The 25,642-nt window shown below is 36.2% G+C and overlaps 2 protein-coding genes and 1 non-coding gene across 5 annotated transcripts; 2 read left to right on the plus strand and 1 right to left on the minus strand.

The window, feature by feature from the left end:
• Positions 1-541: 541 nt before the first annotated feature.
• On the plus strand, positions 542-13,246 carry EIF5A2 (eukaryotic translation initiation factor 5A2). Of its 2 annotated transcripts, none has more exons than XM_045903392.3 (5): positions 542-682; positions 1,402-1,601; positions 2,143-2,247; positions 8,176-8,307; positions 8,873-13,246. In XM_045903392.3, exons 2-5 carry the CDS (start codon positions 1,437-1,439, stop codon positions 8,930-8,932), a joined length of 462 nt encoding a protein of 153 aa, XP_045759348.1. In that variant the 5' UTR covers positions 542-682; positions 1,402-1,436; the 3' UTR covers positions 8,933-13,246. The 2 variants fall into 2 exon arrangements, with proteins under 2 accessions (XP_045759348.1, XP_045759349.1); XM_045903393.3 differs by having other exon boundaries at positions 8,176-8,263.
• LOC123835048 (small nucleolar RNA SNORA67) lies at positions 7,737-7,878 on the minus strand. The gene has a single exon (XR_006788607.1). It is a non-coding gene; the product is annotated as a small nucleolar RNA SNORA67 (small nucleolar RNA).
• Positions 13,247-20,290: 7,044 nt separating the features above from the next.
• On the plus strand, positions 20,291-24,700 carry RPL22L1 (ribosomal protein L22 like 1). 2 transcript variants are annotated; one of them, XM_045903394.2, is made up of 4 exons: positions 20,291-20,868; positions 22,435-22,527; positions 22,693-22,814; positions 24,437-24,700. In XM_045903394.2, exons 1-4 carry the CDS (start codon positions 20,860-20,862, stop codon positions 24,579-24,581), a joined length of 369 nt encoding a protein of 122 aa, XP_045759350.1. In that variant the 5' UTR covers positions 20,291-20,859; the 3' UTR covers positions 24,582-24,700. The 2 variants fall into 2 exon arrangements, with proteins under 2 accessions (XP_045759350.1, XP_045759351.1); XM_045903395.3 differs by having other exon boundaries at positions 20,759-20,868; positions 22,438-22,527.
• Positions 24,701-25,642: the final 942 nt, after the last annotated feature.

Below are 25,642 nucleotides of genomic sequence, written 5' to 3' on the forward strand. Positions count from 1 at the left end.
GCAACTACTGCCAGAATCTCACGGATGTCTGGGGTGCCGTGAGTCGGTGGGGGCTGAGCCGGTAATAAAATACTGCACTTGGGCTCTTCCTCGAGGAACAAGTGTGGTTTCGACCGCCAACCTGGGCCAGAAGTTCGACCCCAAAGTTCCCTCCATAACCACGCAGGACACCCATTGAATTCGCTTGCCTCGGGCGGCCTGACAACAGTCACATGACAACCACCAGGCACCTGAAGGAAGGGCCACCAAGGGCGTGGTTTGGTTCTCGTTTTAACTTCGACTGGGACCAGAGTGCAAGGAAACCCAAAAGTTTGAGGTAGCAAGTTTCCTTACCATTGAGTTCACCCTCGGCAACAGGACTCCAGAAAGTGCTCTTCACGCCGGAAATGCACTAATCCGCAGCACGTGGGGTTGCCAGGGCGCGCTTCACGTGACTGGGCGGGGCCTCATGAACCTTGTAACCAATGGTAGCCCGAGAGGGCGGTGCCTGTGACGCGCCGGGACCTATCCCGGAAGTGGGGCTGAGGTGGGGGCGGGAAAGGGCGGGGAGGCCGGGGTGTGGAAAGTGTGGCGGCCCCGCCCCGTCTCTTGGAACTGCCGGGGCCGCCACCGCTGTCGCCGCCGCAGCTGTAGGGGACCGGCGCCGGTGCGCAGGCGAGAGAATCTCTTCCCCTGCTGAAAGGTGAAGACAGGGGAAAAGCTGGTGGGGCCGGGACCAAAGCGAGGCAGGGCCGGAGAAGGCGGCGGGAGAAGGCGGCCAGAGCCGAGTCCTGAACGAGGGAAGGAGGAAGGATGGATGGGGGAACGGAGGCGAGCGCGGGACCCGCCAGCGCTCAGGCCCATGCGGGGCCGGGCCCGGCCGGGCCGGGGATGCCGGCAGGACAAGGGGGCGCCTGAGAGGCCGGGCGACGGCGCCGCAGCCTGGAGGGCGGAGTGCAAGCCCGCTGCCCGAGGGCCAGGTGCTGTTGGCCAGGTCCCGTTATCCCCATCCTTCACGGGGACGTGCGGCCTGGGCTGGGTCCCCCGCAGTGGGATAAGGGCGGCGGCGGAGGGCCGGGTGGCGCGGCGCGATGCGGGAAGGTCGCCGGCTCTTCTTGCGGTGGGACAATGGGGGTCAGGATTTGCTGCCTCCAGCGCGGGTGAGTGCCCAGGGCGGGTATATCCCCCACCCCCAGCGAGCTCATCTGCGACTTCCCTCCCCATCTCCCCACCTCCCCACCAATGGTTGGAAAAGTTTATAAGGAGGCCGGAGTTAGAAAGTGCCCACTATTCTTGGGTGGGTGTTTCATAAATGAAAAAAATCTATTGATCCGTGATGCTTGGTACGTAACCTGTTCGAAATGCGATGTTTCCCTGGCTGCGTTCCCGTTGTTAAAAAGCAAACACAAACTTTTTGCGTAGTTCCCTCGGAAAAGCTACCATCTCCCCAGCCCACCATGGCGGATGAAATTGATTTCACTACTGGAGATGCTGGGGCTTCCAGCACTTACCCTATGCAGTGCTCGGCCCTGCGCAAAAACGGCTTCGTGGTTCTCAAAGGAAGACCATGCAAAATAGTGGAGATGTCAACTTCCAAAACTGGAAAGCACGGTCATGCCAAGGTAAGTGCCCTTCCAGATCTCTCTTTGCGTTGGGATTTTGATCATTTGCATTCCAGTACAGAACATGAGATTTCCATATTTATAACTTTGTTTGTAATAATTACATTTTTTTCTTACCACAATTTCGCGGTGACCAGCTATTGCTTTGAATACTGAAAGGTAGCATTTCCTTTTGGGGCCTTTATAATGTTTCATTAGCTGGTAATTGAAAATTACCTGAATCGTAGTGACTTGGAATATCCAATTTACAGATGAGAAAACCTGTTCTAACACAACTTCATTTCTCTTATGCACTCTTATAATTGAATTACTGGGCTGTGTATGATATTGGGTCTTGATATGTCATGAAATTGTTTAGTTGTTCACTGCTTCTCAATTCTATGACCGCTGCATTTTTTTTTTTTTAAGAAAATAAAATTAGATGACCTTGGAAAGAGAAAGAATCTGTCATGATCAGCTTTGGTATTGTGCTCTTGTGTATATAATGAGTGATATACTTGGCAAAGATTAAGCAGGTTTCCTGTTCTCCCTTCCTTGTTAGGTTCACCTTGTTGGAATTGATATTTTCACTGGCAAAAAATATGAAGATATTTGCCCTTCTACTCACAACATGGATGTTCCAAATATTAAGAGAAATGATTATCAAGTGAGTACTAACTTCCTTTAAAATGCTGCTTTGTTTCCTAAAGTTGCAAATACATTCTACTATCAACTGTAATTTAACAAAACCTGGTAGTAGTTTTGTAGATTTTTCTAACCAAATATTAGGCACCACCTATCTTAGAAATTGGAAAAATAGTGATATTTAACCCTTGAACCTTATCTAGAATTATGGCTAATTTGCTGGGGGTTTTTTTTTAACATTTTTGCGTTTTTAAAAAGTTGGACATGTCTTATTATTTCTCAGACCACATGATTGCATATTGTGACTGAATAAGTTCAATGTTTACTGAAACAGCTATTCAGTTTGTTGTAAAATATTTCCAATTTAGATAACTCCCTCCTGGATGTTTTATTTCTTTTTACTTCTCAAACCTAAGACTTTTAAGAAATCTTTGGAATTCATGTTCCACCAACCAAGTTTGTGTATTAATGAATGTGAATCAGAATTTGATATTCTTAAATAGGGAAGTAAGTTGAAAGCCATTAATATAAAGAAAACATATGGCCACTACATGTGGTTAAGAAAATGCAAAACTATGTAATTGTTTTATTTACATTCAGTGACCATGCTGTGACCTTTAGTTGAATTATAGGTATAGACTTCCAACTTGTAGCTCCAATTATGCATTTGGATAGGTCATGTTTAATGATAGCATTTTGTTGTTTTGGAGTATTGGTGGTAACCAAACCATTGACCTCATAGGATGTGGGAGCTCAGATTAATCATAACTAAAGTCTTTCTTGTAAGTCTTTAATCTCACTGTTAAGCATACCATCCGTAGAATTCTGTTCGTTTTACACAGTGAAAAATATAAGTGTGACACTTAGATTTTTTTAATTCATTTTAAACTGATTTCTTACTATACCTTTTATTGTGTTATATAATTTTTCAAGCATGTTATCATCAACTGCAATTAACATATGATTTCTTTTACTTTGTCCACATGTAAAAATATTTTTACATAGTTTTAATCTAGTAAGCAGTTTTGTATTTTCACTTTCCCACTTATGTTTTCTAGGTTGCTTTGGAGTCTTTGTAGAAATTTGAATTGTCTTATTATGATAATAGCATATGGGTTTTTTTTAGTCAGGCAGTTGGGTTTGGATCTAGTTCTGTCAATTTCTACCTGGATGACCTTATTTAGACATGGCTTATAGTGGGTGCTCAGTAAACATTTGTTAAACGCATACGGCTAAGCATACACTTTTCTTGTGCCAAGAATGGATTTCTGTTTTCATCCTTGACATGTGAATGCTTTGAATGTTCAATATTCATTATATACATTAATATGCATTCAATATAGAACGCTTTTGTCTTTGAGTGTTTCAGAAAGATAGTATCAGTGATTCATCAGTAATTATTACTATGATCAAATTAATCATTGATTGGAGCTCAAGATTTAACATAAAGGAAAAATTTGGTTTGGGTTTTATTTAGGGATATAGCAGGGTGTAGGGGAATGAGGTAAGTGAGCACAAGATTTTAAATAAAAACAGGACCACTAACAGTGTCAAGTCACATAAGGAGCCTTAGGCAAAAAGGAAAAATCAGTAACTCAAATTCTGTCTTTATTTAAAATTTTGATATTTTGTTCATCATGGAATTTTTGCATTGATTCTAGTTTTAAAATACTTGTTTGATCACTGATGAATTTTTTTGGTGCCACCTTAAATTATGCACTCAAAATTAGTGCCTCGCTTGCCTTATCCCGTCTCAGCGTTTGGTATGTAGTCTACACTGTATCATGGATAAGAGAATAACTCAAGCCAGACAGGCTGGGTCCCAATCCTTACTTTAACACTTACTAATTATGTGACCTTAGTTGGCAGGTTACTTAACCTCTCACCTTTTTTTCTTTATTTATAAAATGAGGATAGGAATAATAAACTCCTCATGGGATCATTGTGCGGTTTAATTAGTTATTACTTAGAGCAGTGCCTTGCACAGTAAATACTCAGTAAGCACACCTCTTTGTTATCAAGTCAGCCTATAATACTTATTTCTGTTCATTTAAAAAATTTAGCTCTGTGAGCCTTTTCAGTGATATTTATTGTGCTGTGGTGGTCTTCATGCACCTATCCACACCAAATAAATACAAGGTATGAACCTGGAGTTGGGAGGAAAAAGTTTCTATCAAAGACAATATTGGAACAGTTGGCAAATTTGAATGGACTATATATTAAATAATATTTTAGCAATACTGTATTTTTTAATTTTGAAAAATAAGCTGATTATATAAGAGTTTGTCTTTCTTAGGAAAATACACTGAAGTATTTATTGCTAAAGAGTCATGATGTTTAAAACATACTCTCAAATGGTTCAGTAAAAAGAAGAAAAGAATAAGAATGTATCTTGTATGTATTTTATGTATTCCTATACACAGAAAGAGAAAAAATGCACATGTACTTAAATGTTAACAGTGGGTGAGTCTGGGGAAAAGATATGGGATTTTGATGTATTATTTTTGCAACTTTTCTGTATATCTGAAAATTTTTAAATAATTTATGTAAGAAGATAAAATAATTTTCATTATTTAATTCTATTTTTCTATAGTTTAGTTTTATTTTTGAAAATTTTAATTTTATTTCACATAGCAATTTATTTTAATAAGATGTTTAATTTTTAAAATATGTTGTTTTACTAGATGTTTTATATTGTCTATACATTTTTTATTTGAAATGCTTTTTCTTTCATCCCACAGTTTAACTCATGAATTCTTAACTCTTTAGAAATAAAAACCACCATTATATAAATAAATACCAAGTATCAGTATTATTATTTGGCTTTTATGTTTCAGTCACTAATGACAGTGGAACTTTTAATTCTTGAAATAGACAAGTTCTACTTCAGGGAATTGCTAAAAGGGCCAAAATCAAAAAGATCTATCTTGTAAGCCTGCGGCTAGTTGTTTAAAATTATACAATAAATGGTGTTGGGAAAACTGGACAGCCACATGCAAAAGAATGAAACTAGACTATATTGCACCATACACAAAAATTAACTCAAAATGGGTTAAAGACTTGAATGTAAGACCTGAAACCATTAAAGAAAACATTGGTGGTAAGCTTCTTTACATTGGTCTTGGCATTAAGTTTTTGGATCTGACAACAAAAGCAAAGGCAACAAAAGCAAAAATAAACAAGTGGGACTGCCTCAAACTAAGAAGCTTCTGTACAGCAAAGGAAACCATCAAGAAGATGAAAGGGCTGTCTACTGAATGGGAGAAAATATTTGCAAAACACATATCCAATAATATCCAAAATATATAAAGAATTCAACTCAATAGCAAAAAAAAAAAAAAAAAAAACTGCAAGCAATTTGATTTAAAAATGGGCAGAGGATTTTAATAGACATTTTTCCAAAGAAGAGATACAGATGGTCAACAGGTACAGGAGAAGGAATTCAACATCACTAATTGCCAGGGAAATTCAAATTAAAATCACAATGAGATATCACCTCATACCTGTTAGAATGGCTATTATCAAAAAGACAAAAAGTAACGAATGTTGGAGAAGATCTGGAGAAAAAGAACCTTCATGCACTGTTTCTGGGAATGTAAATTGGTGCAGCCACTATGGAAAACAATATGGAGGCTCCTCAAAAAATAAAAGTAGAACTACCATATGATCCTGGTATATCACTTCTGGGTACTTATATGAAGAAAATGTAAACACTAATTTCAAAAGATATATGCACCCAGAAGTTCATTGCAGCATTATTTACAATAGCCAAGATATGGAAACAATCTAAATGTCCATTAATGGACAAATGGATAAAGAAGATGTGATATATATATATATATATGTATATATATATCACTCAAAATTAGTGCCTCAAAATTAGGCATATCATACATCATATATACATACATACATACATACATACATACACAGTAGACTACTACTCAGCCATCAAAAAGGAAATGCTGACATTTCCAACAACCTGGATGGTACTTGAATGTATTATGCTAAGTGAAATAAGTCAGAGAGAGAAAGATAAATAGTAGTATATGATTTCACTTACACATGAAATGTAAAAAACAAGTGAACAAAAGCAAAACAGAACTTATAGAGCAGATTAGTAGTTGGTTATTAGAAAGGAAGGAGGTGAGAGATGAGTGAAATGGGTAAAGGGGGTCAATTGTATGGTGACAGGTGGTAACTAGACTTATTTTGATATCTATATACATAGTATGTACACTTTGTAGTGTACACAAAGATTGGTATGATCAAAAAAAACCACACTTCTGCCTCAACCTGCTTGTTTCTCACTCCTCTACCAACCACATTACAAATGTTTGAGTGGTGTAAAGATGAATTAAAAGTATTTGTGGTTGCTTTGTAGGGTAGTTTTTTGTTTTTGAGATTTTAGACATATGCAAAAGCTGAAATCTCTTGTTGGGGTATCTGTGGAAAGCCATAGCCAGATTTGGTTGGTAGTGCCATAGAAGAGAGCTTTGAAAACTATCTCTATAGTATGCTTGTGTTATGTCATAGTAATTATAGGGAGGTAAGGATCATATCTTTGACCCCTTTTGTGTTTGTCAATGTTCTGAACAACTGCCTTTTATAAAATCTGTTAGAATTATAGGCATACTGATGGTGTACATGCTTTGAGAATAAATGAGTATGGCCTGGCCATTTCCTCATTCCTATAATTTAAAAAAATTGAGTGATATCAAAACTGTGCCTTTTTGAAGGTTAGACTAGGTTTGTCTCATTAATACCATCAACAAGCTAGTGTTTGTCTTTTAAAAAATCTAATGTTGTTAGTAGTGAACTGAAGACCAAAAGTTTTCCACTGAAATTTGTTCATAATCAAATTATAAAACACATTGTAATCATAGAAAACTAAAATTAACTTTATGCCCATTAATGGGAAAACAGTTAAATCAGTTACAATCTATCTATGCAGTTGTGAAGTGGTTAAAGAGACTAAAGTAGGTCCATAGTTTCCAAGTTGGAAAGATTTCTAAGATGTATTGTTAAGTGAAAACAACTTGCTGAAAAATACCTGTAATGTCCCATTTATTTTTGTTCTTTTGTCTCAAAAAGTACATTTATTCAAAGAAAAAAATGACAAGATGTCCATCCCATGGCTCCCTTCCCTCCCCACTCCTACTTCTCTTCAGCTCCCCATGGACTGAACCCTGGGTAGGGCTAGATAGCAGGGCAGCCCCTCAGATGAGGTCAACAACATTGAGGGGCATCTCCTCAATGGAGGTGTTGTAGAAGGTGTCGATGTCTTGAAGAGTTCTCTTGTCATCTTCTGTCACCATGTTAATGGCCACACCCTCACAGCCAAGTCATCCACCACGACCAATTCTGTAGATATAGTTTTACCCTTTGGTGGGAAGGTCATAGTTGGTGATTAAAGAAACCTGCTACCCATCAATCCTGTCCTAAGGGAGAGGACACCTTCAGCGTGTGAATGAGAAGAGGGCACAATCTATCCAGAAGGGATTGAAGTATATGTGTAGGTAGCCAAAGGAAGGCAAAGGGAACAAACGTCCCCTCTCCCCCAACAACCTAAGGCATGCCAGATTTATTCCAAGTTGATACTTTCCTGAAGAGGGGCACGAGCAGGCCCCTTGGAAAGGGAATCACTTTAGATTCCCATTTATTTTTTTTAAAGCAACTATATTTGTATTGTGTACATAAATGTGAATTCTTCAGGACATACTATGTATATAGATTTGGGGGAAGGTGGTGTGCAGGAAGAAGTGAACTTACACTTTTAGTCTATACATCTTTTATACTTTTGTATGTTTAGTATCTTTAAGCTCTAAGAGTATATTAACGTATTACTGTGTAGCTGTACAAATTAATGTGGATTGCAACTTAACTATGTAAATATTACAAAGAGTGAATATAGTCTAATCAGTGCAAATGATATAATTTCTTTTAATAGCTAATATGCATTCAGGATGGTTACCTTTCCCTGCTGACAGAAACTGGTGAAGTTCGTGAGGATCTTAAGCTACCAGAAGGTGAACTAGGTAAAGAAATAGAAGGAAAATACAATGCAGGTGAAGATGTACAGGTAAAGACCTATGGGAAGATTGCTTTTTATAAAAACTGTGGCCTAATCTAGTTAGCAAAAAATGCCAACTATGAAATGTAGTTCTTAAATACTGCTGAAATTGAGAATGATCTCTATAAGACAGTTTTCCCATGATACCCGTAGAGACCCATTACCGAAGAAAATATCAAAGTTCACTTTTTGCTAGATAGACAGTGCCAGCCCCAAATTTGTTTTGAAGATGAGCATATGAGCTATTAAGTATGAGAAAGGGTGTTATGGGACTACTAAAGCGTGAAGGTGATTTACTCCATTATAACTCTCAGAAGTATAATATCTAATAATAAGTATTGAGGCATTTATAGCTCTTTTCTCCCTGTTCCCTGGAAGTTATCTTAAAAACCACAATTTGAGAAATTTTACTTCAGAAAACTGTAAAGAAAGTAGATTATCTGGACTTAGGATACCTCTTTCCAAAGTCAATGTGTATAAAATATCCACAAATATCCAGTACATAATAAATTAAATATATCTTATATATGTATTGCTTTCTGAATAACTTTTTGTCTGCATTTTTCCCTTCTAGGTGTCTGTTATGTGTGCAATGAGTGAAGAATACGCTGTAGCCATAAAGCCCTGCAAATAAATGGGAACATCAGGCATGAGCAAAATGTTTAGGTCTGGATCAACCACAGATCTAAAGTTTGGTTCTAAGTTGTCACCAAAGCTATGGCTTTCATAAGCAACCTCATTTCTTTTTTAATTGTTTTGAAATAACTGTACTGAGTTAGTTTTGCAGGCAATTGGTAATTTAAAATAATCAAGCTGTGTAATTCTGTTTTTTTTTTTTAATTTTGTAGATGTCTTCCTTATAACTTTCTTGTGGTTTTCAGTGAGTCCAAGAAACAGATAAGATGGCTTTAGCAGATATGATTTGTCTGAGCAAATCATTCCTGAATTTTAGTTGATAATAAACCAGGGTTTTAAATCAGACAATGTAGCATCTAGTGGTATTGAAGTACCACATTTAAGTTGAATTGTTCTGTAATAATTTCAGACTTAATATAGAATAAGTAGATTATGGATTGGAATTGTCACAGCTTCAGCCTGTGTGTGGCAAGCACAAATCCTTAAACAGAAATAATGTTATCAAAAAGTGTCGGTTATCTTAGTAGGCATGTGCAGCCACCTGTATTACCTCAGTCATACTTTTCTTTGCCAAATTGTTGGAGGACTAAACATAACCTTCTATGTAGTGATTTTGATACTTGCTTGTGGTTGACAGAGAGGCATTGAACTGTCGGGTGACTATTCTTAGCTAGTCAGATTGTAAAGGAGTCTGCAAGGGACAGTGGCACAGGGGTTGGTTAGAGCTATTGGTCTTTACTGGAGGCCTGTGTAATCGGCATAAAAATAGGAAGTTTCTTTCTAGTTATGTTTTTGCTTTTTCCTTTTGTTCTCTCTCTGTATTTAAAGGAGTGGCCTGCTTTCTAGGGTACTATGCAGTGCTTTTTATTACTTACATTGAATAAATTGTTGGTATTTATAGTAGTCCCTCCTTTCCAACCATTTTTAAGGAGATTTTTTTTTGACATTAAAATATTTAGTTGTCAGACAAAAACTGGAAATTCTTACTTTAAATTGATTTGGAACATTTGTTAAATTTATGTATACTTTTTCTAAAGTGAAATGAAAGTAAATCATGGAAGAAGAGTTACTTTATGTGATAAGTATTATTTTACTTATTTTAAGAAGTACATGTATTTTTTCTGATTGTTATGTGCTTAATTCAGTTACTGGTATGAAACATAACTAGGAAAGAATTCTACAAACCGAATTATTTTAAAAACTGTTTTTGGAGACACAGCTACATTTCTCTTTAGTCTTTTGGATCATATATATCTTATTTCCAGGACTCCGGACATGGTCACAGGGTTTGTGAGAACCTTTGACTTAATAACAATCATATTGAAATGAAACTTAGAACAAAATCACTACTTCAGTAATACCTTCATTCTCTAAGACTGAGTATGGGACCTTTCCCATCATCTCTTGATCTCTGAAAAGCCTTTGTTTCTATTATCTAGAGGAAAACACATATGATGCTGTAACTGATCTAATCAGTGACTGAATATAGCATTAGGAATAGAAGATCCCAAAGGTTTTAGTTACTTAATTTGTGCACATTTTTAAATCTTGTATTGGCCTCAGCAAACCCATTTGGAAAAGAAACAAGAAATGCAAGGAGAATTCTAAAGCACAAGAAATACTGAGATTGTAGTCAATAATTTTAGTGTAACATTTTAGCTTTTGCCCATCTAAAGCACAATTAGGAATTAGGCTAAATTCTTTCCAGTATTCCGTTTAAATATCTACTACATACTGCTCTAGTTTTTTAGTACTCTGTACTGTGTGTTTTACTTGTTGCTGGTTGCATTGTTACCCACAGGAATCCCAGGAAGTTCTCAATCTGTGCTATTTGCTGGTCACTCATATGACCCCGGTTAACCATATTAGTGTTCTAGTTTACTATGAATTCTGGATTAGCATGCCCTTGTTGTTGTTCCTAACTTGTCAAACTTCACATAAATACATGTTCAATTGTGAGGTAAGCATATGTAAATTATAATAATGCATCTCTATCTTCATACCTTGAATGGCAAAAGCTTTTATGCATAAATATTTTAAGTACGATAATGAAGTTTAAATACTCTTCTGATATATAATTATAAGTATAGATTTTAAAGATATGGGACTGTTTATTTTCACATAAGTCAATACATGTTTCTCTAGAATAAAATATTTCCTTTAGTAAAGCTTTATAAATTATATTAAAAGGAAGCAGGTAAACATATTTTTTAACATAGAACAGAAAGTGACTTCATTCTTTTTTGACATCAGAAATATTAAAAGTTCACTCCTAGTATTTGTTGTACTTTTTTGTAGCAAATGTTAAATATCACAGGTTACCATGTATAGAGTGTAGACTGTCCTGTTGATACAATGATACACCATTTTTGTCTGCAGGCATTTCACCAATTTATATACAATATTAACAAATGGAATATTTGTTTCTAGAGCAAAGTATTTTATTTCTACTGTGAAGACTTTGTTATATTTTATTTGCTACTACAAAGTTGTATACCCTCTGAAATAGATCACATCATTGCTACTTTGACTTAGCATTTGCATCATAAACATAATTATGTTTCTTTCATTCTCCCGACCAAGGGCTGTCTGTCACTTGAAATTGTTGCTAACCAAGCTCTTGAATCCGTTAACCGTTTATGGTACAAAATTCTGTGCCAATGCTTTATAATGATTACCAAAACTCTCCTGCAGCCAGAGCGTGATATCTTTAATAGGAGATGCTATAATAAAATGTTTAGGCTATAAAATTTGGGGACACAATTTTTCATTATAGCACAATGTGAGTGTGTGCATATGCACACATAGCTTTGTATGTTTATTCTTTTTACAAAGTCCTTCCAACTCTTAAAAGTACTGTAGTCTGGTAGTGCCTCAAATGTTGGTAACTTTTTTTTTTTAATTTACAAATTTTCCAGAATTTGTTTTTGTAACTTTAAAGTTTCTCAATTAGATTATTTCTAGTTGAGCTGTAATTTGAATGCATTGTTCTCAGGGCTGTTTGTGCTAAGAGCTGAAGTTGCATTATTTTAAAGCTAACTGCCTGAAAGTATATTGCAAAATTTTCCCAAATTGTAATACAATGATACATGCAAATAAAAAATCCTTAATATCAACATACTTAACCTATATGCTAAGTATTAAAGAAAAAAATGGGAACATTGGTAACATCTATACTGGAATCTTGCCATATTTTTTTCATTTTAGAATAGAATTTGGTAGTCTTATCTTAGAACTCAAACCTTAATGATGTATCTGAAAGCATTCCTTTGGCATGGACCCCAAAGATAGTTTTTAGAGCCAGACAAAGATGTAGTTGTTCTCAAACATATTTAGGGACAACAGATAACAAATTCATAATGCTCTTTTGTGTACCTGAAAATGTTTACATACTGAATTCTATAATATGAACTGGAAACAAATTTACTATGAGAAAATGTGGCTCTTAAGCAGTATAAGAGCAAACTATAAGCATATTTCCATAAACTGTATGTTATACTGAACTGATCAACAGTTTAAAATTTTCTGACTTAGGCATAATATTTCATAGTTTTTAAGCCTTTTTTTCTCCTAGCATTCAGACAAGTAATAGACAACAAAGGCTATGAAAAATTTATTGTGGAAAAATCTTAAAATTGAGAAAATTCAATCTATTAACTTTAATCTATTAAATTTTTTTTCCCTGAATTGGATATATGGCATCATTATTTGATTTTAGCAGGGAACATTTGGATTTAGCTTATGGAACACAGATGTTCTGTGAGAACATGACTTGAAGTCACTGTGTAATGTTTCTCCATTAAGTATACATCTGGACATCAACTTAAGTACCAAGTGAGGTCAAGTGCCTGAAAAGTGCTGCCTACATCTAATTAGCATGTTTTCCTTATGTGAAAGATGCATCTTATAGCAATGCATATCAGGCTTTCACCTGCTAGAAACATACTTGTTGCCAAACTTTACCAACCACCACTCTTCCTCTCGCCTTAGAATTGGGTGAAACTCCTATTTTACAATTGAGAGAAAGGTTCTTTTATTTATATGAAGTCCCTAAAACTATTTCTTGGCATTTGTAGACTTAGATTTATCTTAGTTTGAGATTGTATTTTTTAAAAACTCTAGACATTAAACTATATTCAGTGATGACTGTACAGCTTGTCTTAAGTCATAGTTATGATCTTTCTTGAGAGGAATTATTATGGTTAATACCTAATAAATAAGCACTCTTGTGCTTGTTATAAAATATAATGCAAATTACTAGTTCTATGCTAGTATAATGAAAGTGACTAGTTCCATACTATTATGTACCTGTGTGCTCTCCAAAAAGGAAATAGTTGAAATGGCATTGTCTAATCCAGTGGCACTTTATTAGTAACACATTGTATTTGTTTTAGGTATAGGAGAATTCTTGCTTTTATCTACAGAGACTCATGTTTTAGCTAAAACTTTAAAATCGTAAGACCTCTAGTATGGATATTATAATTGTGCATTTTACATTTCAGAAATGGGTAAAATTCAAATATTGTCTTTGGCTATACTAAAATGTTGAAATTCTTTATATTATAGATAATGAACATCAATTATAACTTTTTGTTACATTAAGATATATTTGTCTGGTAACTACATCAGTTATATTAAATAAAAATAAAGTTAACTTAATAGCTTGCCCTATTCTTGTACATATACATTCCTAAAACCATCTTCATACTAGAAAATAGTATGGATTAATGTGTTTAGCACTATTAAAAGAAAATCTAACTTGTTTTTACCATGTTTTCATAGTCTAGATCCTTACTAGAAAGCACCCTGGCTTTATGGCTGAGAATGTTAATTTTTAAATTTTTAAGTTTTTAATAGTTTTAAAATATGTAAAATAGTCCCATGGTTCAAAATTCTGTAATTACAAGAGTAAAAACATATCGCCATCTTCATCCTTTTCCTTCCATACTTCCAGAGACATTTAATGTAAGAGCAGTTAATGGTCCCTCCTCTACCCCTGACCTGCCACACTCAGGTGTTCTCTACCAGCATTGCTGTTCTCTTTCCACAGTGATATGAATGGTGTGATGAGTCCCTGAGCAAACCCTTCCTCCTTTTTCCAATCCTATGTGTAATCAACACCATCTGGACATTTTCATCCCTAGATGGCTCAACCATTTCTTCCTTTTACACACTGTACCATTCTAGAACATCTCCCACTCCAACATGTGAGCCATGCCAAAAGACTACCATGGCAGTTGTGACCTCATATCCGTGGCCAGTTTATTGATATCCATACCCTTCCAAATCCAGTGAGATAATTGTGTAATACACAAAGTACCAGATTAGAGTCTTCCAGCTCTTAGTCCTACTCTTTTTGCCATTTGCAAATACCAGTAGCCTGGTCTCCCAGAGGGAGGCATGGGAGGAAAAAGAGTGAAAAGACTAATTATTTGTTATGTGTCAGCCTGTCTTAATCTCCTCTCCTCCATCCACAACCTTATAATTAAGCATTCTATCCAAATAGGAGGTGTCCTGTGGAATTGCCACATTTAGAACTCCTACTGTCTGTCTAAAGTGGGTGTTCCCCTGGGAATTTAAAACATCTATAGGCATACCACAGAGATATTGCAGGTTTGGTGTCAGACCACTGCAATAAAGCAAATATCAAAACAAAGTGAGTCAAATGTTAATTTTTTTGTTTCCCGTATATATAAAAGTTACGTTTACATTATAGCGTGCAGTCCCATTGTGTTTAAAAAGGCATTGTACGTACGTGAATTTAAAAATACTTTATTGCTAAAAAAAATGCTAACCATCATCTGAGCTTTCAGCAAGTCATAATCTTTTTGTTGGTGTAGTTTTGCCTCGATGTTGATGGCTACTGACTGGTCAGGTTGAGTGTGGCAATTTCTTAAAATAAGGCAACAATGAAATTTGCTGTATTAGTTAATTATCCCTTTAATAAACTATTTCTCTTCTCTTGATAGCATTTTACCTAGTAGAACGTCTTTCAAAATTGGAGTCAGTCCTCTGAAACCTCAAACACTGCCGCTACAGTATCAACTAAGTTTATTTTATATTCTAAATCCCTTATTGTCATTTCAGTAATCTTTACAGCATCTTCATAAGGAGTAGATTTCATCTCAAGAAACCCACTTTCCTTGCTCATCCATAAAAAGCAATCCCCAATCCATTAAAGTTTTATGTGATTTCAGCAATTCAAATATAATAATGAAAAAGTGAAATATTGTCAGAATTATCAAAATGTGACACAGAAATATGAAGTAAGCAAATGGTGTTGGAAAAAATGATAGGTTTGCTGGACTCAGCTGCTATAACCTTCAATTTGTTAAATTGAATTTTGTTAAAAAAAAACAAAACCCAAAAACCAATACCTGTGACATGCAATAAAGCAAAGCACAAGATGAAGTATGCTAGTATTCCCATGATACATTCAGCAGGATCAGTTGCAACCACTGAGTGTGTTTTGGGTAAAAAGGATCACCTACAAGGTTACATCAATTAATTGTCCGATTTGAGATTTATTTCTGGATCCAGTCAAAATAATTTGGGGGCCACACCCCTGGGCAGGTCCCAGCATCACAGTGACTTGTGTCCTAGTGTTTTGGAGGGCCAAAAAAGCTTGGCAACCTCAGTTGCCATCAGATCCCTAGCACAGATTCTAATTAGCAGAATGAAAGCTCACCTACCTAACACTGAGAGTATGTCTGCCCTTCTTTGTTCACAATTATGTGTATGAGTTTCACTTAAAAAATTGCTGTCCTCTAGTTCATTTTAATTGCTGTGCAATCAATGAGATAAATCTTTTGGAGATATTACATACGTATCACTAACACCCTGATATTAGGGAATATACCTTCCTTTCAAAGGCAAATGGAAATTTCATAATAAAGAATATTTAGGGCACAAAGAAAACAGTAGTTTCTATAAGGTAGAAATATTTAAAATAACACTCTGATACCAATTCCAAGTGAAATTAAAAACAAAATTGAAAAATAAGAAAACTCTTCTACCTGGAAATTTAAGGACCTGTTACACAATTCTGTGTTGAAAGGGAACTACAAACAGAAGCAATTCCTGAAAGACAATGATAGTGAAAACACTATATATCAGAATCTATATAAAGCAGTAGAAAAAAATATGTAGCCTTAACATCTATATCAATAAAAATGAAAGAATGAACATAAGTGAACTTAAAGTCCTAAATCAAACTAGAAAAATAACAGCAAAATAAACCAAAAGAGAGCACAAGGGAAGAAATGATAAAGATAAAAGCAGAAATTAGTGAGGTGAATAGAAAAATAGCACATTAAAAAATAAAATTCTGGTCCTTTGAAAAATTAACAAAACAACAAATCCCTGGTCAATTTATTTAAGGTGGAGGAAGAAAACACAAATAGAAAAAATGAGAAATACTAGGTGGAATGACTAATAATGCAGAGGAAATAAAAATAAAACATTTTATTCAAATAAATTTGAAAACCTAACTGATATAATTTCTTAGGAAAATGTGGTTATTAGAATCAACCTCAGTAGAAATAGCCTAAACAGAACAATTTTAATAAAGAAATGAAAAGGTTATCAAGAAACCATCCCACAAAGATTTATAGATGTAGATACAGATGGAGGGAAAGAGAGGAAAAACAAATGATAAATTAATGGGGCAAAGTGTTAATAATAGGTAAAAATATGAATAAAGGATATATAGATACATGTATGTATCTTTATATCTTTTGTCCAGATTTCATGTATTTATATGTATGTGTGTGTTCTTTGAACTATTTTCATAATTTTTATAATTTTAGGTACAGTAATTATTTCAAAGTTTAATTCAGAAAACATGTATAGTACCATCTAATTTTTATAAATGAAGGTAATTGTGTAATCTGAATGATTTATATTTATACATACACATTCACAAACATGCCCACAAAGCATTAGCTATTTCCAAACAAGTGGGATTTTAGATATTTTTATGCATTTTTTGTTTCTCTGTATTTCTTTCCATGAGCATTTCTTTTGACATAAGATACTAATTTTGTTAATTAAGAAGTTCCTTGGGGCGCCTGGGTGGCTCAGTCGGTTAAGCGGCTGCCTTCGGCTCAGGTCATGATCCCGGGGTCCTGGGATCGAGTCCCACGTCCGGCTCCCTGCTCAGCGGAGAGCCTGCTTCTCCCTCTCCCTCTGCCTGCCACTCTGCCTACTTGTGCTTTCTCTCTATCTCTCTGTCAAATGAATAAATAAAATCTTTAAAAAATAAAAAATAAAAATAAATAAAAAGAAAATAAAAAAAAGAAGTTCCTTAAAGCATTGTTTATAATAGTGTAAAAGTAGAAATAATTTAAATGGCCACCAATAGATGAATGACAAGCTAAAAACAAGAAAAAAATGACAAAAATTAAGCAATTACAAAAGATACTTATTCTCATTTTAAAGTTTGATCAATTATTCAGAATTCCTGTGGCACTAACAGGAAAATCTTACTTCTGAAATTGCTATTGTTAGAAATAATAAGAACAAATTATCACTAAAGTTTTTCCTAAATACACACTGAGAGAAAAGATGCATTGAAGCAAGCATAAATTTTTAATGATAGTTTTAAATGCTTTCTAATCAAATTAGTAAAGGAAGGACAAGCAGCAGTGATTTCAGTTCCTATTTCCCCTACCTGGTGCTCTTAACTTTCATTTATGAGTATTTGACAAAGAACATTCAAGGTTGGAGGAGTTAAAAGCAATATTCTTCAGTGGTAATGAGTTTCTCTCAGTGCCTCATTGTTTGCACAGTTGGGCTGAACACATACTTTGTCAAAGCTGTGCAGTTTGCTTCCATAGGACTGTTTGTGCCATAATGTCATTTGAGTATTATTTTTCTGGAGATGGGTAGTGCTTTTCTATGTTGCATTCTAAGTAATTTCCCATTCACTAATTTTTTCTGCAGCTGTGGCTACTCTCATGTTTAACTCATCCACTGTTTCTGAGGTTTTCTATTTTTAATTTCTATAACTTATTTTCTTTTAGTCCTGGCCAATTTGATTGTTCCTGTTTCCCTTAACATATTTTAAATACTTTTAGCTTTTAAATATGTTCAAGACACTTATTTTATATTTTGTCTAATTCCAATGTATATTGGTCTGATTTCATAGGTTTTGGCAGGGTTGATTTTCATTCATAGTGGCTTGTTTTCCTGTGTATTTAGTGATTTAAAAAAATTGTCAGTTCATACTTCTGTAAGTTTATCACAGGGAATCCTTTGTGCCTGGATCAAAAGTGCATTTCTACAAATAGCACCTGCATTTGCTTCTGCCTAGCACTACCAGTCCAAGCACACTTTAAACAACATTTTTAGATTGAAGCTTTTCCATGCTATTTGAGCTGAGCTCATCCTAGTTCCAAACTTATATGAGCATGCCTTGTCATTTCTGCCTCCAAAAAATTTTTACTTTCCACCAACTTAATCATACATTAGAAATTATAAACCTGTGTTTTAGCCCATTTTTCAAGGTGGCTACATATGGAGGGGTTTCTCCGTGAACCTAATCTGCCATATTGTCCTTCTATATTTTATTTTATTGACTTATTCAAGCTCCAGAATCATGTAGATCAAATGACTGAAGTTTGTATTAGAAATATATCTCATATGTTACAGTATTTTATATTTGAATAACTGGAAAGGCAACTTCTCCTTATTCTAAATTGTATTGACTCTTTTCAGACATTTAATTCATATGTTTTAGAATCCATTGTCAAAATTAAAATATCTGGGCGAGGGGGGTTGACAGGCATTGTGTTCATACTGTATGTATAAAATTTGGGAAGCACTATGTACAATATTTAATCTTACCATCTGCACACTTCTAGTTAATATTCTTTTTAGGGTTTTCTCCCTAATTGGGAGAAATCTTTTTTTTTCCACTATAGTTTCCATCTAGTTATTTTGCGATTACTAGCTATTTTGAAACACATGTTTTTAATATCTCCTTTGTACAAATGACTTAACAGTTCTTTAGGGGTTTTTTTTGGTTTTCGTCATAACATGGAAGTCTGCCAAAAACAATGGAAATAAAATAGTGCCTCAATTAATGGCTTATTTTCAAAATACCCAATAGTGCATGGATCATTTCTGCTCTGCAGCCTGAGCAGCCCTTGAGGAGAAAATGCCAACTGCCTTTTTTCCCCTTAACGTTCGGAAAATAAGTGGAATTATTATGGTTCTTGAGGTAAACAACCAAAAAAAAAAAAATCTTCTTGAAATGGATTTCTCCCAGGAATTCAATACCTTTATTCAGACCCTACACATTATATGCTTCATTAAAGCATAGCTTCCACTATTACTAACCGCTGTCATAAAAGATATATGCAGTTGTCACTTTCTAGGGTCAGTCTCCAAATTAACAACAAAAGTCCACCCCATCCCTACCCCTGGCCCCCAGTATGATAGTTTCACCTCCCTATAAAAAACTGCAAAACATTGAGAAGCATATCACTTTTCTGATCTGATGTCAACTTGCAATTCTTCAAAGTTCAAAAGCTATTTTTTCCTTTTGTCATCTAAACTGTCACCACCCCACATCCACCCTCGTGTGCTTTGTCCATTTTAGTAGTTAGGTCTCAGCAACCATTCATTGAATTTTAATTGGGAAGCATTTTGGATGGAAGTCAAGAGTCCTGGGGTGTCATGAGCACACTATAAAGGTGCACACATGAGTTGTGTCTTCCCATAATGGCAGCTTTATTCAATCATAAAGCAAGGTTAACATAATTATAAAGCAGGTTCAGGATTCCAAACTCAATGACATTTCATTAGTGTTTAACTTGTTTTCTTACACATCACACATATTAAAGCACAAGAGAATCACATAACAAGATAAAACAAGGGGTAGGAAGTAAATGAACCAAACGCAGTCATTTTGTGAGTGTGCAGTTGATATAAGGCCTCCCTTCGGTCTAAGCTCTCAGCACTTGCTACTTAAATATGTTCAAGCAGTGAAGATCTCTGTTCTGTCCCAAAACCATTTGGGCAGGGTCTTCAGGGCAGTTGCCTTTTTGATGTGGTCAGAAACGAAAGGGTCAGCATCTGGAAAGTCTTGACAGTTCCCTGCAAAAATCCTCCCTTTAAAGGAATTCAATCAGTCTAGACCTTTGTAGACCTCGTCTGGTTCTGCTGGTTATCAGTTTTTGGTATGGTCAGCCTGTGCTGGCTTCCAAGACATCTGGTCTTAGCTGCAATGCCCTTGGCTGCTTACATCACTGCTTGACCTAAGTTCTGCTTCACAGGAGTAACTCCATCTTAATTTCTACACAGGGTTAACTAAAACCCATGATAAAAGTGAAGCAACAGTGAACTCAACAAGTGAACAAGTAAGCAATACTTTTTTTTTTCTTAAGAGTTTTTCCTCGAGAATCTAGTTTATTTTGGCTCCCTCAAACAGTTATTTCCCTCAACGGTCACTCAGAAAACAAGACTCATAGACAAAACCCAAATAAAGAAGTAACCTCGCCGTGGGGTCGTAATTACAGTGTAAGACAGGAGATCCCAAAGCAACCTGAGAGCCTTGCCCTGATTGGAAAGAAGATCTAGGCGACTAGTGAAAGATGATTCCTCCATCCCTCGGTCGTGTTTATCTGGGAACCACCTCCCGAAACCGCGGAGACCTTTGTAGTCAACAGACGAACGTCGTCATTGGCGGAAAACCCTGAATCACTTTACTAAGGCAGCTAGCTGGCGCGCTCAGGCAACCGGACCGCATCCGAAGCCTATCCTCCGCCGATCACGCCCGGGTTTCCTGGGCTGCGGGCCTCCCCACGCTCTCTTCCGGGAGGCGGCGAGCGGACGCTCTCGGCGCGTGACGCAGTACGTTTTGGTATAACCACGTGACGCGCGGCGGTCGCTTTCTCTTTGATCGCGCGACCGCCTTTCAAGATGGCGCCGGTGAGTGAGGGTGGGATTTTGGTGGGAGCATGTTACCCCAGTGTAGATGATTTTTGCCATCTAGCGAGTTGGGGATCTCTCATTTGAGATAAAGGGAGGGTAGAAGTGGAGACTGGGTCAGGAACACAAGCACGATGGTAAGGTTCTCCGTTGTTTTTCGAGACAACCTGGCGACTGCCATGCGATCTAGTGGAGTTCTAGGTGGGCCCGGAGTTCGGATGAGTGGCGCCGGCAGCTCAAGGAAGGAGGTACAACGACGAACCGGACTAATGGGACAGCATTGAGCTATTTCTTTTCACTCTCGCTTCTAATAATGCCAATGCTAGCCTATTCGTTTGCTCTAGGAAGGAGATTGGGTAATCGGACCGGTCTGATGGCCTTGCCAGAGCGGAGGGAGCTCCGAGGCTACAAAAGTTTCAGAGAACTTTAGAACTAAATTGGGGAAGAAGTTTCTTTAATACCTCATGAAGAAACTTTTTAAAAGATGAAAGTCAAGACTCGCAGATGTAAAAGGAGCGTGCACCAAAGATTTTATGTTGTTAATTAATTAACAAGGGAATCAGTAAGATATTTAAACCAATCCAAAGAGCATTTGAAAAGGTAGGTATATGCGACAATTTACCAGTTCTCAGTTTTGGATATTTGGGGGGCGGGGTACAAGTTACTCGGCTACCTAAAACCAAACTGGCATTAGTACTTGGTGTCCTTTTGGGTGGCTCTAATTTGGAGATGGCATCTTCTGATAAATACTGATTTGTCTGTCTTCAGTATATTGTCTGAATGTAATTGATAGTAGCCACAGCAGCATTTTACTTGGATAGCCCGATTATGTGTGTTGGTCTGAGTGTTGGGTATGAAAAACTGAAGTTACGTAATTTTTTAAAATTGAAAGCCTTTACAGGACCTAAGGTCCCCCTCCCCTCTCTCACCTTTAACAACATAAGGATTTAATTCTCTAGACTTGAGTGGATAGAATATCCTCTTCTGGCACATAATTGAGGTTGGGCAAGTGTGTACTACCTGTGTCCCATAGGGCCTGGCCTGTAGTAAATAGTATCTGATAATTTAAAATTGAATGTCAGTGGTCTGGAAAATATTAAAAGCCCATAAAACTTAACTTGGTGATTGGAAAAGAATGGGCTTCATTAGACATTCAGTGGGTTTCAGTTTTAATTTACAATAGAAAGTAAGATTGATCCTTGTATTAATCTTTTCTGGTTGTAAATACAGGATTCTTTGGAATTTACTGATGAAGGGAACTAATAGTGGCTTGCCGAATGCTTCGAGCTTTCTTGAGTTTCGCACTTTTGAGACACTTGCATGGTGGGCAGGGAAAATTCCTTTGGATTTTACAAAAACTCCGTTTAAACCAAGGAGTGTACCCCTTTTCACACAGCCTGGCTGAGAAAAAGGGTATATCCAATAGCTATGAAGCAATTTTTTAGAATTTTGGACCATTTCATATAACATCACAGTACATTGTACATTTTTGGGCTGCTACAGATTTTAAAGTTTGTATATAAAGTGAGCAAAGTGAATAGTTGTAATTATGTGAACTATCTGTAGCAGAAAGACAAGAAGCCTAAGAAGTCAACCTGGAAATTTAATTTGGACCTTACCCATCCAGTAGAAGATGGAATTTTTGATTCGGGAAATTTTGTAAGTATCACTCTCCTCAGCTTGTTTTTATCATTGTAACAGAGTTCTTAATGATTAAAGTATGTAATAGTTGATTTTAACCTAAGCTCTATTCCTAGGGTACCTTCCCTAGTGAATATCTAGGGTTTTCTTCCCTAGTTTTGCATGTTTTCTGTTTTAAAATAGGAACAGTTTCTACGGGAGAAGGTTAAAGTCAATGGAAAAACTGGAAATCTGGGGAATGTTGTTCACATTGAACGCTTCAAGAATAAAATCACAGTTGTTTCTGAGAAACAGTTCTCTAAAAGGTTGGTATTTGTTTCCCATAATACTTTAGGGAAATTATGGTAATTGTGAATATTTTATAGAATACATAATCCTTGTGTTTTCATAGGCAGGAGTAGATGTGTTGATGATAAGGTCAGGGATATACAAACAAGTGTTTTGAGCGTATTAATGGCCTATGTGAATGGAAAATATGTTCAGTAACTGGGCCAGTTGCTTAGGCTGGTTGTCAGTAAGCATAATTTATTGCAGGAATATAGGCAAGTTATATACAGGGCTCCTGTCCAGTGCATGGTAGTCTCTGAAACCCAAATTATATATGAACGGTAACAATGTTAAATGTTTTAATATTAGAACATGTTGCAAGAAGCATGTCTAATGTGTAACATGAAAGTAATGTCCTGAAGTAATATAAATGTTTTCTTATACGTGTGGTTTTAAAGTTTTGGTGGTTTATTTAGTAGAGGCAGCCAGTCAAAGGTAAAGTCTAACGTTTTGCCAGTTTTAGTTCGTTTAATTTACTTAAATACTAAGTATATGACGGCACTCTTGTAGGACTGGATAGCCAAGTAGGCAAGTACCTACCACTAAGGAGCTTAAATTCTAGTGGAAAGAGACGATGAAATATTAAGTAGTTGATAAGTGCTGTGTAAATGCATAAAAAGGATTTCAGGGTTGATATTTTTAGATAAGGTGGTCAAGAAAATCTCATCTAAATGAAGTGCTGGAGTGAGACAGGCAAATTAGGGAATTCCCAATTGTGGCTGAAAAAGACTGGTGGTGGAAGCTGAAGACTATGAACCTGTTGTGAGAATAGGTGAGCCGGTGGTGTTTTGGACTTAAGGAACGGTGCATGTTAGCTGTGGTTATGAATTCATCACTAGGGATTTGGGGATGAAAGATAATGTTCTCAAGGATCTTAGAGACATGAACATAATTATTATAAATGCAATCCTGTAATTGGCTGTGTTGAAGGTAAGAGATAGGACATAAGAATTTGCAGAGAACCTGAGATGGAATGAAGTATTCCTAGCAGAGGGAACAACGTTAAGAAAGGACAGGGAAGCTCAAGTACTGCTTGATAGTTCAGAATTGATGTAAAGTGTAAATGAAAGAGAGTGGCTGGAGTGATGAAATTAGACCATGTTCAAAGCTTTATATAAGGACTGAGCCGTATGTTAGTTGAAAATGTGTCGATAAACTTGTAAATGGATTCAGCCCTGTTGATAGGTTTCCTTTTGTTGATCATGGAACTGAGGTTAGGGAGGTTGATAGTAGTGAAAGGAATGTTAACAATTTAGTACATAATACATTTAAGGAATAAAATTGTACATTAAAAGGTAATCTGGTTATGGCAGTAAAACTGAAGGGGAAACTACTATTGCTCTTTTTAGCTTCAGCATAAAGGATGTTTATTTTAGGGATATGGGAGAATAGGGTTTTTAGGGCATCAACCTATTGTAATTGGGGTTGAATGGCCACCTTATTCTTAGATCCCCAACAACCTTGAACAATGTTGGATACAAATGAAATATTTTGGAGGGAACATTAAAGATAAATGAATACAACTGCATTATCTTCTATATAAGCCTTTGCATAGTGGATAATTGTATTTCTTAATGAAATTCATGTCTTTATTTTAAAGGTATTTGAAATATCTTACCAAGAAATACCTTAAGAAGAACAATCTTCGTGATTGGCTTCGTGTGGTTGCATCTGACAAGGAGACTTACGAACTTCGTTATTTCCAGATTAGTCAAGATGAAGATGGATCTGAGTCTGAAGACTAGATGAAGCTGCCCCTTAAAGGGTTTTGCTTGTTAATAAAACAAATGAAGCATGGAAAAGAAAGAAACATCTAGAAATGGACTTTTAGTTTATTCATAAATAAAAAGCATTGTACTCTGTATGTTAAGTTTCTGCCTCTTTTATTTAAGTATATGCCATTTACATGATTCTGGGCTTTCCTTTGATGGTTTTTATAAGCAGTATTTAAATAGCCAATAGCTGGTAGAAATTTTTCAGAATTTCTGAAATTCATCCTTTTATGGGTGTCCTCAAGTTAAAGTATGTAGTGTTGTATAGGAAATACTGAAACACTGTATTGTGTATGACTTTATATAGTGAAATATTTAAAATTCTCTTGACAGACTTAAACATTTTTATAGTGTGTAAATTGCAATTCTGAGTGCCTAGAACAGTTCTTACACATATGCTTTTATTGAGTCACTCCTGCCCTCTGCTTCAGAGGATGCTGACTCCTAGTTAGTATAAAAGCTATGGGTGAGCATGGTACTGCTCTAAACCAATGTTTAATTGCCTATTAGACATCTCCAACCAGATGCCTTGTAGGTACTATAAATTCAAAACCTTCAAATCAGAACTCTTGATATCTTACTCACCAAATCTCCTGTGTTCCTTGTCTGTCCAACTCAGCCAGTTGGAATCTCATCTCCTTTCTCAAGCTTCTCCCTGCCGGTAATTCTAAAAGTGGCCGTCATCTGTTGCTTAGTTCTCAGTGGATGGACCCTTTCCCCTAAATAAAGTAGCCTTTGAGCAAATAGAATGGTTTGGCAAAATCCAGATTGTGAGAGAGAGAGAATAATGGGAGAGAGGTACTGGAGCTGTATCAATTTTCTTGGTTTTCCAGTAGTCCCAAGTAATGTGTCTCTTTCTACTTTTAACCTGAAAGTGGTGTCAGTACCTCAGATACTTGGGCCACAGGCCCTGATAGCAGTAGAAATAAAATAATGACTATTAGAACCTAATGTACAGATTTACATAATTGGTTTGGGGAGTGTTGGGAATAATTTCATCAAGAGTGTCAATTCCCTTGACCATCAAGGACTTG

Source organism: Mirounga angustirostris, unplaced genomic scaffold (genome assembly GCF_029215605.1).
Source record: "Mirounga angustirostris isolate CCGP_5_RB_7025 unplaced genomic scaffold, mMirAng1.0.hap1 SCAF_1, whole genome shotgun sequence".
Lineage (NCBI taxonomy): Eukaryota > Metazoa > Chordata > Mammalia > Carnivora > Phocidae > Mirounga > Mirounga angustirostris.